Here is a 16952-nt window from a genome sequence, read left to right as displayed (position 1 = left end):
GCCTATTGGGCGAGGGGAATCGGCGTGTCACTACTAAGACGGTCTGCAGGGCAGAATAAGTGTCCGTACTCGCGAAGCGAGTGTACCATCTCAGGGGTATGGCGCTATTGAAAATATGTCCTTACTCGCGAGTGTACTTAAACCGGGGTATGCCTGTACATATGTTATCAAATGTAATGCACATATACAGTTTAAGCTGCTTCATAGCCAGAAAAGGCTATAAGCACACACAACCATTCTTTCAGCATGATTCATCAATATAGGATTAGAAGGTCAATCAAGCGCAATAATAATACTTTGAATGTTTTCTGTTGTGTATTTATTTATTCATGCTTCATGGGAAACATGCATGAAAAATGTAAATTTCTTACAAATGTTAGATTTATTTAATTGTTAAAAGATTATTTAGATTTACTGTATATTCGTTTCTTTTCCTCATTTTCTATATACAACTCGTATCACCAAAGACTTAGACTTTAACAAAAAAGTATTGTGGTGTATGCTAAAAAAGCATAGCGGCTTCCTTTTCATCTTTATCCCACTGTCTTCCATTCCTCGCACCGGCTGCTCTCCATGTGTCACTGCTGCCTGTTTCAATGTACTGTTCAAAAACAGTTTGTGGAAAAAGACATTATTGGGCTGATGCTTTTAATCGAAAGATGAAACAAATGTATTCAGATATAGTTGCCCAATCTCAGAATGTTCCTTCACAGCCTGTCCTGTTTTTTAAGCACTGTATCTGCATTTTGTGACACATCTTTCACATTTTAGATTGGAGCATACGACCAGCAAATATGGGAGAAATCTGTGGAACAAAGAGAAATCAAGGTAGGGTTTTTGTTTTTTTCTTTGGTTCTTTCCACTCGTGCATTTGCAATCAATAATTATGGGTGTCTAAAGAAGGGTGTGACTTGCTATGTATTCCCAAAATAATAGTAGCCAACAGCTCAACACCATGACTTAACAAATTATTGAGGAGCCGAAGACACTGAAACTCTCCCAAATGGCAGCTTACCTCAATTATAAACAAACGACGACAAATAGGTTTAGGATGCTTGGAGTTGTCGGATATATAGTGTATATGCAGCATTTTTAAAGGGCTTAAGTACTGTACAACAGGATTGCCCTCTCATGTAACAGGGTTGACGGCATTGCAGCCCCCTCTGCCAGCAAATAGATTATTAATACATTGTTTTTTTACCTGTATAATGTGTGTAGGATAGTGTAGTTTTTTTTTTTAAGTTGCCCTCAATAAAGTATTTTAAGGCTTTGTGATTAATTTCTTGCTGGCCGTTCTTTTCTCTGTGCAGTTCATTAGACTGGTGAGTACCTCGGTGTTGGCCTGCATAGCCTGCATTTTGATGTGGCTAACAGAGAATGATGATTCCTTACATTTGAAAGCAATGTGTGTTCTAAGAAAAAGGATGGCTACAGTATGTGGCCTATAGAGATGCCATTGATTAGTTTGTGACACATCAGTTGATATTTTAACAGTTTGTTTTAACACCTTTGTATTTGTGTGAGCATCCCTCTGAATGAAACGAGTGCAAATTGTTTGAGGTTTTGTATGGTAAGCAGATAATATAAAAGCATGCTAAACTACCATTTGTGTGAATTCAGCTGAAATTGAGACTACTCTTAAAATATGCTCGGCATTTTGCCAGCTGCTCTGCAAGCTTAAAATTATACTCTATATATTTTAAGGGAGTAGTTTTGGGAATCTCCAAACAAACTAATCTACAAAATTGGTCAGACATACTTAATTGTTACGTTACTTGTTTGAAGATACAGAAGACTAAATGAGATGGGGTCTGATACAATGTGGATGTCTATACAGTACATGTATCTACTGTTCCACAGTGCACCTGGAAATACATATTACACACAAGAAAATCGCCTGCCACTTCTGTGTGATACCCTTTTGACAGTCATTACATTTTATGTAACTGTACTTAACCACTTGATGTACATTGCTGTATGTATTCTCAAGCTTGGTTATTAAAAAATAAAGTTTATATTGACAAACAAATTTGCGAGCTTTACTGTTATCTAACTGAACAGAGCCAAGTGTAAGTATGGTGGTCCTCCAAATGATTATTAACATTTAAGTGGTCCACAATATGGAAAACTTGAGACCCTTGCACTATAGTTGTCCCGCCTACTGTCAAAGACTTAACCATTGCAACAAACCGTTCCAGATAGAAGTACCTTAGATGTGGCTATTCCATCCTTCCTTTTTGTCCCATAAAATACAGTTTAAATACCACTCCCATTACAGTCATGGATTAAAACATTTTGGGAAAAGCTACAGTAGGTTTAATTGCCACCCCTTTTTTTGTAACACTTCCTTTTAAAACGTTTAATATATGTTGGACTTAATGCAACGATACACTTCCTGATGAGCATGTTTGTTTGGGTGTTAAGGCTACAAAAAGAATTGCAAGCCAATTTTATTTTTATACCGCAAGTTACTTGCTTTTAAAGCAGGAAGCCGTGGTGTCAGCTCTTGATAAGTATTTCTCCACTTCCCAAAGTTCATTTAGGAGAGTTAATCATATAAGATCTGTTGAACTTTTGCACTCATGTGCATGTCCCTGCAGTACATCTGGCTATCCGCTGTTGCTATGTTTAAGAGATTTTGACAGGTTTGGGAAATCTGGGAACGACGTGAAGATGAAGCATTCTTGATGATAATTTAATTTGGTTATTTTCCAAGGGAGGCTTGAGGAGTCGGCTGAAGCTGTTGTGATTGTGTAAACCGCGGCACGTCTGCTCATAGCTGTTGTCTATAATAACATTGATAACAAGTTTACTTGCCTGTAACTGTAGTTCACGCAACTTAATGTTGTTTGTTACATAACAATAGATGGATTTTTTTATTTTAAAAATGTCACAGTATAGCCGTGAATGTTTGTGGACCAGTATCAAAACACAGTGGCACTTTTTTTGACTTGCTAGTTTACGTGGTTTAATGATTGTTGCCAACTCTATTTGGTGAGCACAAGGAAAGCGTGAAGAAATACAAATCAAATGGGTAGTAGAGAGAGGTCTGACACTAAACACCATGTTTATTTGTTTGTTTCTTTTACTAATCCTGGCAGTTGATTGTGTGATAATCTGTATGCAACCCAATACTGCTGCGAAGTAATATATATGGTTACATTGATTATTTTATAATGCATGGCCTAACTGTGGTGAAAAAATAGGGGTTGACTGCCTTTGTTCTTACTTTTACAGGGTTTAAGAAACAAACCAAAGAAAACTGGACATGTAAAACCAGATCTTATTGATGTTGACCTTGTCCGAGGTACGTGTTTAATGTCTTGTGGCCTAATGCATTGCATGTATTTGTAAAAATGTATTTTATAGTTCTCGTTCCTTTAAATCACTCCTACTCAAATTAAGCTTTACCATTTAGTACATTTAAACTATTATATTTGTAGAAATTCCAGGTTGCTTTGTCTGTAATTAAATGCACACAATGTTAAAAGCAAACTTGTAAGCAAACTTGTAAATCAACATGGCCTTTGGCAGCAACCAGATTGTTAAATATTTTATAACCTGGAATATTAGTTTGTGGTAGATTGGAAGTACTGATGGAAAAAAACCCGTGTAGCACGAATGTTTTAAAGTTTGATATGTTTAACGTAAATTGATGGAAGAGGCTGACAATATTTGAAATGCAATTTTCAATCTGGCCTTTTTTTCCAACCATGAAAGTTTTCATTTAATACACAAATTAGCCTACTGTATGCACACGTATGCTTCTGAGCGATGTATAGCAGCACATGTACCAAACACTGTGTTATCTAGAGTCAACTTATCTACATAATGAGAAACATTTTTCCAATATAAATATATGCTAATAAATGTTTAAAATGTTAATTCTCCTTATTTAAAGGCTCTGCATTCGCTAAAACAAAGCCTGAAAGCCCCTGGACTTCACTTACAAGAAAAGGAATAGTTCGAGTTGTATTCTTTCCTTTCTTCTTTAGGTGGTGGCTTCAAGTAACTTCAAAGGTCATTTTTTCGTGGTTGCTTCTTCTATACCTCCTTCAAGGTATGCACAACTCAAATCTCTGTAATCACTGTCGGGTATAAATAAGGAGGCTAACTTCTGAGCACTTAGACCTGCTTCCTATACATTATATTGAAACCTAGTGGGGCCCAAAGCACACGTGTATGGAAGGTTGATTAAGCAAACTATGTTATGTACAATGCACAACATAATATAATGGAATAGTGGCAGCAGATGGATCCCTGTTGCAAATGGATGGATTTTGCCAAAATACACAGTAGCAAAATACTGTAGTTCAGTGAAAACTGGACTGCGGAATATAATACACAAAGTAACATTAACTGCATCAAGGGAACATGGTAGCAACACATGTTACTTATTCACCAGATAGTGTCTTAAGACAGGGTCTCGTCTCATAAAGCAGTCGGTTTGTGTACAGTAGTTAATAGCCGTATCAAGGGGGAACGAACTGACAATAAAACATGCTTTGTGCTGTATGGTTGTCGTATATGTTATGTTTTCTTGCCCCTTCGTTCCCTCTTCATACAACTTTAAACAACTGTAATGTAATAACCTCATGGTTATTGTTAAATCAGCACTCTCTACTAGTGTTATTTTCATTCACTTTAACATCAGTGGGTGACAGGGTTGATCAAAATATACAGTGTTGAAGGACAAATTATTTTGTAGTTGCTAATGTTCATCGTACGAGGAAAGCAATAAAAGTTTTTCTGTATTGCGGTGTTTGCTAGTTTTAACAGCACCATTGCTTTATATGAGTAGTTGTTGACTACGCCCTGGAAAAACAATAAATTATAACACAAATATCCCTGGAGCTTTGAAGCAGAGAGTCGAGGAGAGCAGAGTCAAAGGTTTTTTTTTTGAAGTATAAAACTGTATTTCCTCCATGGTTTCTCATGCATTTCAATGCACTAAACACTCTTGACCTTTAATTGTCATTTCTTGTCATATGCCTTGACTCTCCTCTTTAAACCACCCACATTCAGGGCACTCGTACATCAGCTGTTACTAAAGCACACACATCCTGTCTTCAAATCTCAACTAAAAACCCATCGCTTCAAGGAAGCCTATAAGCAGCTCTTCCACCAATTAAAGCTCTGTCCCCATTGTCTTAAACTTGGACTCTGGAGGGGTTTGATTTCCTGTGGCTACTCCCTTTTGTGTGATGTACAGTATTGCCTCTCTGATCAGGACAGGGTGGAATAATTGGGAATAAAACATTTAATTGACAAATCCTTCCTCAGAGGCCCATAATAAATTCAACTGGCTGACAATGTGGGATTGAACTTTTAAAGCAGCAATATTACACCCCCCCCTTTTTTTATTTTCTTTATTTGTGTATGTAAAGCATTTGGCAATGTATAATTCTACATTCTTACCTAAAATGGCAATTGGTTGGTGCTCCTGTTATAAATCTGTAAAAATCCTGATTGTGTGCCTAACATAATGGCTGCTTCAGTCAGTGTAACACTGCAGCTACAATGTATCCTTATATTACTACGGTAACATCTATTGTTACAGTTTGCAGCTCAAACTGCTGGGAACATTGGTAACGAATTATCACAAACAGGAAAGTGTTGCAAAGTTCTTGCACTGCTTTGGGTGGTGGGCTAAAACCTGCTATAGACATCAAAAGATGCTTTAAAACTCATTAAAAAAAATAGCTTTAAGTTTAATAACAATAATACAAATACAGTAAGTATTATCTAATACTACAGAATTTATTTATTTAAAAAAAAATACGATTTCACATTTTTTGACTTTAAGATCAGGTAACTCTTGTGAATGTATTGGAAATTAAGCATACAAAGAAGCCTTGCCCGAGTCCTCTGATCTTCTGCATGCTCAAAAGAGAACACTCCTTCCCTATTACAGTATCTATTTCTGTCCTTGCTTGTCCCCCTCTTCTTTTGTTCCACGGAGAACTGGACATACAGTAGTTTCCAGCTGTTTGCTTGGGGATTACCTGTTCCTATGGTTTAGTTCTCGTCAGTCACTACTGTCAGCTGAACAGACAGATTGTACCTTTTTCGAACACCTACTGTATATGGAATGCTTGGGTTTTTTGGGGGGTTTTTTTCATGGCCGCATCATATTGACATTGTAAGCTGGTCATATTTACAAATTTATCATCGTGTCTAAATGTTCTGTACGTTTTCAACCGTGCTTCATAGTACCGTAGTTGCCACTAAAAATAAATAATGTAGAATTGACAAAAAAATAAACTAAACTCCAATTGGCAATTCAATAAATTGTGAACTAATTACTTCATCAAAAAAATTATTTGACCATTCACCCAGTTAAAGCTGGGGTCACATTTAGTGATGACACTTACATATATTTAATTTTTAAATGCAGAGTTTATTCTGCAGCAACGTAAATCTACATACAAAGCAGTGCAAATGAAAGTTTACGTTTATGCCTGGCTTATAATCACAAACTGTATAGATTTCTGAAACCTTATATAATAATCAGTGGGAGGATTAAACTTCACTGAAGCATAACATGTGTACTTAGATGTTATTGTACAAAAATGTTTGAGACCTTGTATACAGGTCTCTTTCAGTGTCTTTTTTTTTTTTTTTTAAAGGTGCAGTTCCACTTAGGAACTGCTTGATGAAAAAATGTACAAATCAATGTGCTATTTAGTTTTTAAACAAATTTAAGAGCTCAACAAAAAAAACCTCCTAAAAAGTTCTGTACATTTTGAGAGTTAGTCAGATAGTCTCATAAATAGAAAACTACTCTGGTTTATTTATGAAATATGAACCGGATCATTTTGTAGCTTAGAGAAAGAAAAAGGCAAATATACGTTCCTAAAGGGCTTTATTTATTCAACGGTTAACCAGAAGATGCCTTTTTGTTGTGAATTGCATTTTATATTCAGAAAAGAGGAATCAACATCTGCTGTGTTTGGTTAGTTGCAGTGCCTGCATTTGTGTTGGCACAGTGAGAGTGTTCATGAACAAACTATTTCTATTTATGGAAGAAAAGTCAGACAGTTGGAATGACTCAGTGTCGAGAGTACTACGGGTAATGTGTATGAAAAACTCTTGCCATACGGGGCTGATCACATACAGCCGCCTGTTCTTATACTTAAATACATCAAATAATATCGGTAAAATTTGATTTTACTGCGTTTTGTCTCTCACTTGTCTTATTTGTAGAGTCATCAAAGGCAGTTTGAACATAACTTCTGGCACTGTGAGGATGTGGGTAGTTTGCAAAGATTAAACCTCAGCTCATTTTCTTAGCATCAACTTTTAACTTTTTTAAGCCTTTTTTTTTTGTGGAAGGTCCTTTTATTAGGTATATCCTTTTTAAAACAAAGGTCATCTAGACCAGGGGTGGCCGAAGTGGGGGGTGCATTTTCTGGTGGGGCGCGGCGGCTACAGAGGTCCCGCACGAGGCCTTTGGAGCTATTACCTGATATTTGGAGATGTGTCGCCATGGTAACCGGCGTCAAATGCCGCTGCGGGTCACATTGCCACGTCACATGACCCCGCGACATTTGACGCCAGAGGCCTTGCAGGAGGATTGTCACAAACATGTGTATGTATGTATGTATGTATGTATGTATGTATGTATGTATGTATGTATGTACGTACGTACATACATACAAACATCATGCCCGGACTCCAAAGCGCAGTTCCCTGAAAAAATGTCAGGCACAGGTTTCCAGAGCTTAACTTAATGTAAATGAAATATTATTGGCAGGCGAGATCGACATTTCGGTTCCGTTGACACCTTTGAGAATATATATATATATATATATATATATATATATATATATATATATATATATCCCCTCTCCCCCTCTCTCCCCCATGTTAGTTAGTCTCCCAAACACTGTTTTAGCCATATTTCTTTGTTAATCAGTATTGCCGACCTGAGGAAGAGAGGAGAACTCTCAAAAGATTGTCCTATGACATAAATTGTTAGTCCAAATAAAAAAGGTATCACCTAATACTGAAGTACTCATTTATTCTACACTGTATGCTGGGTGATAATGATGAAAGGCATGGTTGCAGACCTAAGACATGCAAATGAGTACACAGTAATATTTCCATTTGCTATTTGCTTTACTGTGGAGGGTTTTTGTCACTTTTTTTACCCACCATATCTTAACTATGTATATTTACATATATATGTATATACTAGCTGATATACCCGGCGTTGCCCGGGAGTTAATTTTCCCACTCCCCCTCTGTCTCTGCTCCCCTTCCCGGTTCACAGCTCCATTCCCAGCTCCGTTCCTCCCCTTCCCCCAGGGACACCCCACATCACACTCCCCTCCCCCCCACCTGCAGCCCTCATCACTCCGTCCCCGGCGCTTGTTCTCTTCCCCCCCCCCCCCCCGACCCCACCCTTCCCGGCGCTGAGAGGAGATAGTACGGGGCCTCGCTCTCCCCCGTCACCGGCGCTTGTTCTCCCCGGGCACCAGTTCACCCTGTCCCCAACGCTCCTCTCCCCCCCCCCCCCCCCCTCCCCGGCGGTACCCACTGAGGGGAGATAGTACAGAGCCCGCGGGTGGTGAGGAGAAGTGGAGGTGACGTGATGCCCCCCCCTGTCTCTGCCATTGGTGTCCCCTCCCTGTTCCCTGCCGCTCCTTCCCACGGTCCCCGGCGCTTCTTTCCCCCTCCCTCCCCCCTCCCCGGCGCTCCTGGTCCCCGCTGAGTGTGGCTAGCCGCGGGGTGTGGAGGAGAAGCGCCGGGGGAGCTTACCTGCAGTGAGGAGGAGAAGCGGCCGAGTGAGGAGTATAGCAGATTGCCTGTGAGCCCCTGTGTGTGACATCACCCCAGCCTGCAAACCCCGCCCCTCAGCCAATGGGAGAGCTTGCCAGCGAGAGAGGCCAACCAATCACAAAACGCACAAACCCACAGACAAACATTTCAGTTTTATATATATATATATATATCTATATATATCTATATATAGTATATATATTAAACGTAAACAAACAAAACATTATAGATAACCTAGTAGGTGTAGCTAAACCGCAAAACATACACTTTTTTTTTTTTTTTTAAATTAGTCATATCTAAAATGTAATGAATTAATACATTTAATACAAATATAAAGCCACAAATCTTCCAAAAATTGGCGAGAGTTCTTACAGTCTGGTCTCTAATATAATGTTTGTAAAGTGCATGGACCTCATGTCATCATTATTTTCCACAGCTATCCTATCCAACTAAACTAAACTCATCGGTTGGTTTTGCAGGCAATTTTCTCATGACTGGTGATACATCTTAAATGAGAAAACATGGAATAATTTCTGTTGCGACCACAGAATATAACACAACAAAAGTGCTATTCGCTGCATTTTTGTGTCATTTTGATGTGACCTTTTTCAGAAGCTCCGTGCAGCTTTTTTTGTGTTCCCTTGTCGGTGTGTTTCTGTTTCCATAGTAACTTGCTTTTAGCGCCTGCACGTGTATGCATTGTTATTATTATTGTAACAGCAATGAAGACGGTGCAGCCATATTAATTTTAAAAAAAGTGTGCTTTATTTAGAAAATGGTTAAATGAGACTGACCATGCACAATAGGGGGGAAATATGCTAAGGAATTAGAATATTGTTTCTAGGAAGTGATCGATTCCTCGATTTTTGTTTTTTTGCAGTGTAATATTTTGGGTTTAGAATACCGTGAAAATACTACCAACATTTGGCATGGCAAAAAAATGCTATAAATGTTAGCTTTTGCTTGCAATGAAATTACACAGGCAGAGGAAATTGTGAATGGTTCTCTCATAACAGAAGTACTTGGTATAACTCCTGTATTCTATTTGAAATAACGTGCATAATTAGACATGATGCTGCAGCCGCAAAAAAATATAATATACTTTTTCTGTGACTCACAAGTGCAGATTGTATGGCTTTCTCCTTGGTATTTTTTTTCTAACCATAACCTCATTTTTACCATTACTGCTCCCATTGCTGGATGTTTGTGCACAGAATGGATGGAAGACAGATCGATGTAGGCTAAGTGGCCATGGACTGCTGATTCTGGGCCTCCTTAGTGCAGTCTTAAATGTAATGATGCATAGGCATGTCATTGGGGAAAATAAAGGTTAAATGTTTAGCCCTTTCGGTGCTTTAGGGGCCATCAGCCCACTCGGCACTATAATGGCAATTGTATCTATTTTGTGCTACATTGTTCTCGTTACAAACTAATCTTATTTTAATATTTTGCAGTTACCGCGTTAGTGTTGTTCTCCATTTCGCCCGGGCCTCACTGTGTACCTCTGACAGAAGTAGTTGGGCCGGTATGGCTGATGCTGATGCTTGGGACAGTCCATTGTCAGATTGTTTCAACGCGAACTGTTAAATCGACTCCCAGCATAGGGGGCAAAAGAAGAAGGTAACAAAAGACAACTGTTGTGGCTACTCGTGCATGAATTTGTTTGAAAAACGACTGGTTTTCTGTGTGGCAAGTTCTTCCTAAAATTACTGCTTTTTCAGTATGGAATTGTGCTTAAGAAAATCTCTTTTGTTAATGTCTATAGGCTAATAAGTTACAAATTGAGATTACCATTAATAGTATTATGACATAAATAAAATGCCAACAAGTTCCCCAGCGCAGTATAATGGGGGGTGATAAAATAAAATAGTATTTATTTCAGCTTGTACCAGTCTATGTATACATAGCTTGCTTTTTAAAGCAAACAGACCCTAAATCAGGCCTATAGACATGTTCTGTTTGTGATCTTCATGACTGTTGCTAGTTTACAGGTCATGGTAATATTTTGATAACCTTATCTGAAGTTTAAACTGAAAACATGGCTGTCTTACACAAACCAGCTGTAAACAATTAACATTGAGAATCTCCTTCCCAGAACTGAATTTGCTTTGAAGTCCTTTCATTTTTATAAAACGGAGAGCTTAAAGCTCTGGTTATCCTTCATTTTATTTTCCATTTTTGTTTTTCATCTATAGTGACAAAACGTTTTATTGGAATTATTGCAGAATTCCCATACTCGCATATTGTTTTTCTGATCACTCTCTGTGCACTCATAGACCCATTGATGAAATTTAAGGTTAAAAGAAAAGCAAAGAAAACATTATGACAACGCTCCAAGGCTTTTAAGGTGTTGTAAGAGTTAACGTGTTATTTAGTACTGAGGTCTTACGCCATTTTGGGGGGTTTCCTTTTTGTTCAGTATAACACCTGTCACTCTGGAGGTGCCAGTTATGTAGTACACAACTGACCCGCCCAGGATTGAAGGTATTGAAAAGTCAACCCAGTGTCATGTTGTGACTAGTTCATGTGCCAGGACATTTTTGCATGACCACAATGCAAGTCAATGATAAAGATCCTCCAACTTTTTGATCTCTTCTGCTGAAGGAAATTAAGAAAAGCAGCACATTTGGAAGTACATAGGGAAGGCGATGGCTCTAGCACTACAGATAATACACAAGAGGGAACTTTGCAGAGCTACGGTACAAGCACCTCTTGCAGTATTGGCGCGGTCTTCAGAGATATCTGGCATGCTGCTTTCTTTTTCTCAGGGTTTGTATTTATTCCAGGATTTATATATCATCAGATGGATGCAATATCCCTTCTCTGGAGATCCTCAGTAACACCTAGTTTAAAGAAACTATTGGTAACTGCCATAAATATCGAGCAATGTCATTTTAGAGTGGGACATGGCTCTCAAACGTAACCCCAAAAATTGGGACAACAAAGTAATGAGAACCACAAAGGAAATGAAAAAACGTCATTGCTACGTGGAATAAGGTGCTCAATGGAACAAGATGCTCAAAACCGATGAGTTGCAGAAACCATTCCAGACACATTGATAAATACATCAATGCAGCATATTAAAGCATGACCCCAAGTATTGTATTGTGCCAATGTAACTATTATACTTTGTACTTTTTAACTGGCTGCGTAAGACCGAGCAGGCCTAAATGTAAGTGACTGCACATTTTAAAATGGATCCAAAAACAATATAGGTCATTCTCTTGGCCAAACTGCTTTATTGGAGTCTGATTTGCAGGTATGAGCAGTAGTTATCTTAGGTCTTTGATTTTGATATAGATTTTAAGTGTTTACAAATGGAAACAATCTCTGAAGTGGCACATAGGTGGAATAGACGCTATAAAGACTTTTTTTTTTGTATTTCATACCTATTTTCTGGTTTGATTTACAGTAGGTCTCTGTACTGTGCCTAGTGAAGTAGTACAATATCTCACATTTCCTAATTGTCCAGCTATTGTACATATCTGACACAGAATAGCAGAATTCTGTATTGTTGAAGTAGTGTTTGCTAACCCGAATCTAAAAATGTTCCATTGAGTTACTGAGCATCGTTAGAATATTTTTCTTTCCTTACTAAAGGAAAAAAGGACAAAACAATATTACAACATAAGGAACACTTGATACTGTAAACCAGGAAAAGGGATAATGCATTTGTTCTAAAATGTTTGTTTTGTGAGTCTTTGTTCCACGTCTCACTAATAGATTTGTGTCCGTGTTGTCACTACTGTGCTCAAAAAATTCTGATCAAGTCTGATCAAGATATCTAAATAAACAGACGTAGTCCTTATATACCGATAATATAATTGATTTATGTCCTTGTGAATCAAAGAAAAATTAATCGGATCATAGCTCCTTTAGCATCTCATCAATATTGCATCAGAGCTGAAATATTTTGACATGTTCTATACCAGGAGTGGCTAACTCCAGTCCTCAAGGCCACCAATATACGTTTAAGGATATCCCTGCTTACACACAGGAGGCTCAATCAGCGACTGTGGAACTTTGCAGTCATTGACCGAGCCACCTGTGCTTAAGCAGGGATTGCCTTAAAACCAGGCCTGTTGGTGGCCCTTGAGGACTGGAATTGGCCAAATCTGTTCTATACCATTCAGTCCAGTCCTTACCTGAAACTCTCTTGTTTCTGCAAGTATGGGTGATACCGTCTTAGTTCATTAGGTGAGAAGAATAAAGCGGTTTGTAGGAATAAACAACAAATGTCGGGTAAAAATGGTAACTTTAATAAATGGAACAAGAAAAAGGATACTTTAATAAATAACTTGTATTAAAATGTAGTTTTACTAACTAGTTTAAAAGCAGCCGTTTTATTTTTAATATTGTATCCCCTATTTATGCATTACAGCATGGGCACCAGGTTCCACCTGAGATAGACACCACTATTTTCAGCTTGGAGGACCCCTCTGTTCTCGAGACACCGGTGAAGGTACCGGGTTTTAATCTCCCTCAGGTTAACAATTGCTTACAAACATCAGGCCAATAGGAAGCTGCAACATCATCGGTTGTGGCTTTATATTGGATGGCCATATAAATCCTGTTTAAAAAAAACAGTAAGTAATGCTGGTAATTTCATCAAAACTGGGGGGTCCCCGTACCTGAAAATAGTGTGGTCCAGCGCTGAAGCATTTACCCCAGTTTCAATCCTGTAAAAAATGAACAAAATAATGTAATTGAGCTTTGTACACTGCATTGCTCCTCTAAAGCAGATATCCCCCCCCAAGAAGTTTATACGAACGTAACTTTTTATGATTTTAGTATCTTTCCCCCTGAGCATGTCGTACGCTTTAAAGAACAAATAAGTTTCCATAGAAATAATGATGTTCTTAATCTCTAGCATCCGAGGTTACCACAACCTTGAGGCTACGCTTATAGTGCCGGCAACGGTCGCTGGAAAAATCAAATTGAGATGAGTTTCAGCGATCGCAACCAAGCCATCGCGCCGCGCTTACTATAAGGTCACCGGCACTATAAGCGCAGCCGTTGGCTGCTCTGGGCTCGGAAAAAATCTCAACTCATGAACGGAGCAAAAGATGTAAACTTAAAAAAAAAAAAAAAAACTGTTGAAAAGGTCAAGAAATAATGTATTAAATTAATTGGGGGGAAGGGGAAATTTAATGGAGAAAAAAAATGGCGACCAGTTCAGGCTGCAGCTTTAGGGACCACTCGGGTTTCTTTGTCAGGCGTCTGCGACGAGGAGCTGAACTGGTTGAATTTATACAAAAATACACGTTGTGAAACAGAGCCTCCATTTAAGAGGCATTATACATATGGTGGGTTGCACAGCTCTATTAGTGATTAGCAGCAATATAAAACTGATCTGCTGTATTGTTACATATAAACACTGAAGTTTAGCGCACATACAGGCTGCTTAGACTACTTTGCTTATTTTTATTTCTTCATACAGTCAAGCTCTTGATCCGACTTAATCTGCTGTTTGATTCTTTGTTTGCCCCAGTGGTTCGCTTGTGCACATCATTTTTTTTCTCTCTCTTAACCCTTTCACTGCCCCTGGCATCAAAGTGATTATTTAGTAACTTTAATTGCCCCAGCCACTTCTGCTGTGAGCCTGTTCTATTCACCCACCACCATTTGAAAAGTACTTTATTGAAAATCCTCAATCCCCACACATTTTACTTGATGACGTACATGTATTTTAGAAAATATTATACTTTGTATCATTTCACATATAATTCTCGCATATTTAAGGTTCTGTTTTAAAAAAAAAAAAATTTGTTTTTACATTTAAAGAAGATTTTTAGTTAGAGAGGTTTGTTTGCTGTATCTGGCATTTGGCGGATTTTGTTCCCACTGTTCATAAAGGTATTAAAATGAAGAACAGATACATGATTTGATGCGTCATTATAATGTGTGCATAAATCCTACCGTCACTTCCCACATGCAAGCTGATGTACGTGGGGCAGAATAGGTGCCTGATGCGTTGACAAAAATACTTGCTAATGGAGGCATTTCCATCCTGTCCAACACTAAAATTGCCTTGGTACTCTGACGAGGACCTGATTTGAAAATATCATTGCCATGAACCATATTAAATCAGGTCCTCAAACTCCAAGTCGAATATGCACTGCTTGTGACCTCTATCCATATATAATCAAATATCCTGCTTGCAGTCTTCCCTAACCTTTTGCATAACTTGGCACACATACATGGTTAAATATGACAAGCCCCAAGTCTTTTTTGTTCAAGCTTTTTGTGAGTTAAGGTAATTTATCTGCGATATAAAAATTCCCATAAAAAATATTAATCACAGACTAACATTACTGTATCTTCTGGACCGGTTCAGTTCCCAGGGGCTTTTCTTTGTGCAACAATAGTGATCTAAAATGTGTGCTGTAGATGAGAGAAAATGTTACAAACAGTGTTAATCAAGTAAAGTGGCTGTGCTTAATGTCAGAGGTTCATATTATTTGTGATATAAAATAAATATCGGTTTCCAAATTCGCAAACTGACTTGGTACTTTTGCACTCGACTATTTTGTAGCTGCAGTCTAATCCACATAACCAAGCATCTCTCACATTAGTGCTGTCTTGATACGCTTCCTTTATTCCAGAATACGAAGTTTGTTTTTAGGCATCCTTACTTTACAAATTCCGTCAAATTTCTAGTGACACACTTTATCAGACTTTTTGAGCACTTAATTTGTCTTGTGTTTTGCTTCTATTCCCATTGCTTTGAGTTTACTTATTGTAACGAATGAAAATGACCATTGAAAGGTATTCATTCACCTGTAAGTAATGAAGCTGAAACCTTGCTGCCCTTCCCTGCTCCCCTTTTTAGCATGTTTAAACTTGTCTCTGTTTAAGGGGCATGCAGAAGCCGGACAAGTACATTTTGAATGAGTGTTGCTGGAAGGCAATCTCGCGTCACTTAAATTTAGCATCATTGGTCTGGTAACCTTCAGTTGAGTCTTCCTCTTGGACAGAAGATTATTTCAATTTTAAATGTGTTTTTTTTTGTTATTTTTGGGGGGGGGAGGTTGGAGGGGGTTCAATAAATCCAAAATCTTTGTTGAATTGTTGAACATTGACAGCTGCTCTAGAAATATTTGTAATGTTAAAAATATATATATATTTAACAGCAACTTTTTCTGACTGCAGCTTTCATTGTTTATCTATCCCTCTCCAATCGCCTCTTGTAGAATATAAAAGTTTTCTCCTATAATATATTTTCAAATTGGGACAAGTCACTATAAAGCTACATACGTAACATTTGTCGGCATCACACTACATTTTAGTGGATTTCACAGATGGCTGATTTAATAAAAAAGCCTGATTTCTCTGTGACATTTAGGTTTTTTTTTTTCCATATAGCTTTCTTGCACTAACTCGATGATTCCTTGTAGGTGCTAATAACTTTTCCCGGACAAACATGATAAACAATATAATACAAGTGTCCTTCTGTATGACACCTTTTACACTGTGTAACACTTGCATAATATTGTTATCTTGGTCAAATGGAAGATCTCGCAATCTGCAAATAATCCTACTTTTCAGGAACCATTAGAACTTCTCAACTAAGAGATTAATCGGGTTTTTTGTTGTTGTTTTTCTAGCAGACGAGAATCTATAGCTTTTCCATGCTGGTAATATAAATACCTGAGACCTTCGCACAGCTGGATGATTTCATTTTCCTTCTGCGCCTTTGTGTTACCGATTAGCCTCCATATTCATCTCGCCAATATTAATGTGCATGTGTGACTGTTCAGGATGCCATTTAACCGCGTGCAATTTTTTTCACTTCAGTTCAAACAAAGCAAAAAAATCAATCGACAAATCTACAGAAACTGACAATGGTTACGTCTCCCTAGAGGGGAGACTGACAGGTAAAAGCAGTGAAGATGGGGTTCAAACGCATGAGCCTCACGGTGAGATATTTCCTTCAGAAGAAGTTGCATGGGGCGCAGGCACAAACCGGAATCCTCCGAATCAAACGAAGATCAAATACAATAAAACAAAAATGGTAATTTTAAATTCCTACTCGTCGCATTCTACTAGCTGCTACTAAGCATATATTTTATTGTCTACAGATTTGTTATCAGCTTGACTTTTTAGATATGTTTAGGGTCTATCCTAAGCAGTATGTTTTAATTCTCTAAGATGTTGATCTGACAATA

The 16952-nt window shown here is 38.1% G+C and overlaps 1 protein-coding gene across 4 annotated transcripts in view; it reads left to right on the top strand.

Moving 5' to 3' along the window:
• PHTF2 (putative homeodomain transcription factor 2) overlaps positions 1-16952 on the top strand; it is a 110858-nt gene that overhangs the window by 71224 nt on the left and 22682 nt on the right. For 3 of the 4 annotated variants that reach the window (XM_075599607.1, XM_075599609.1, XM_075599608.1), the window contains 6 exons: positions 772-828; positions 3238-3307; positions 3902-4060; positions 10239-10404; positions 11389-11553; positions 16582-16798. In XM_075599607.1, coding sequence (XP_075455722.1) covers positions 772-828; positions 3238-3307; positions 3902-4060; positions 10239-10404; positions 11389-11553; positions 16582-16798 — 834 coding nt within the window. The remainder of the gene's footprint in view (positions 1-771; positions 829-3237; positions 3308-3901; positions 4061-10238; positions 10405-11388; positions 11554-16581; positions 16799-16952) is intronic. The other variant, XM_075599610.1, reaches the window with a different exon arrangement.

Source organism: Ascaphus truei, chromosome 5, assembly GCF_040206685.1.
Source record: "Ascaphus truei isolate aAscTru1 chromosome 5, aAscTru1.hap1, whole genome shotgun sequence".
NCBI classification, from domain to species: Eukaryota; Metazoa; Chordata; class Amphibia; order Anura; family Ascaphidae; genus Ascaphus; species Ascaphus truei.
The sequence above is the reverse complement of the archived record's forward strand: the minus strand, read 5'-3'. Positions and strand labels throughout refer to the sequence as shown.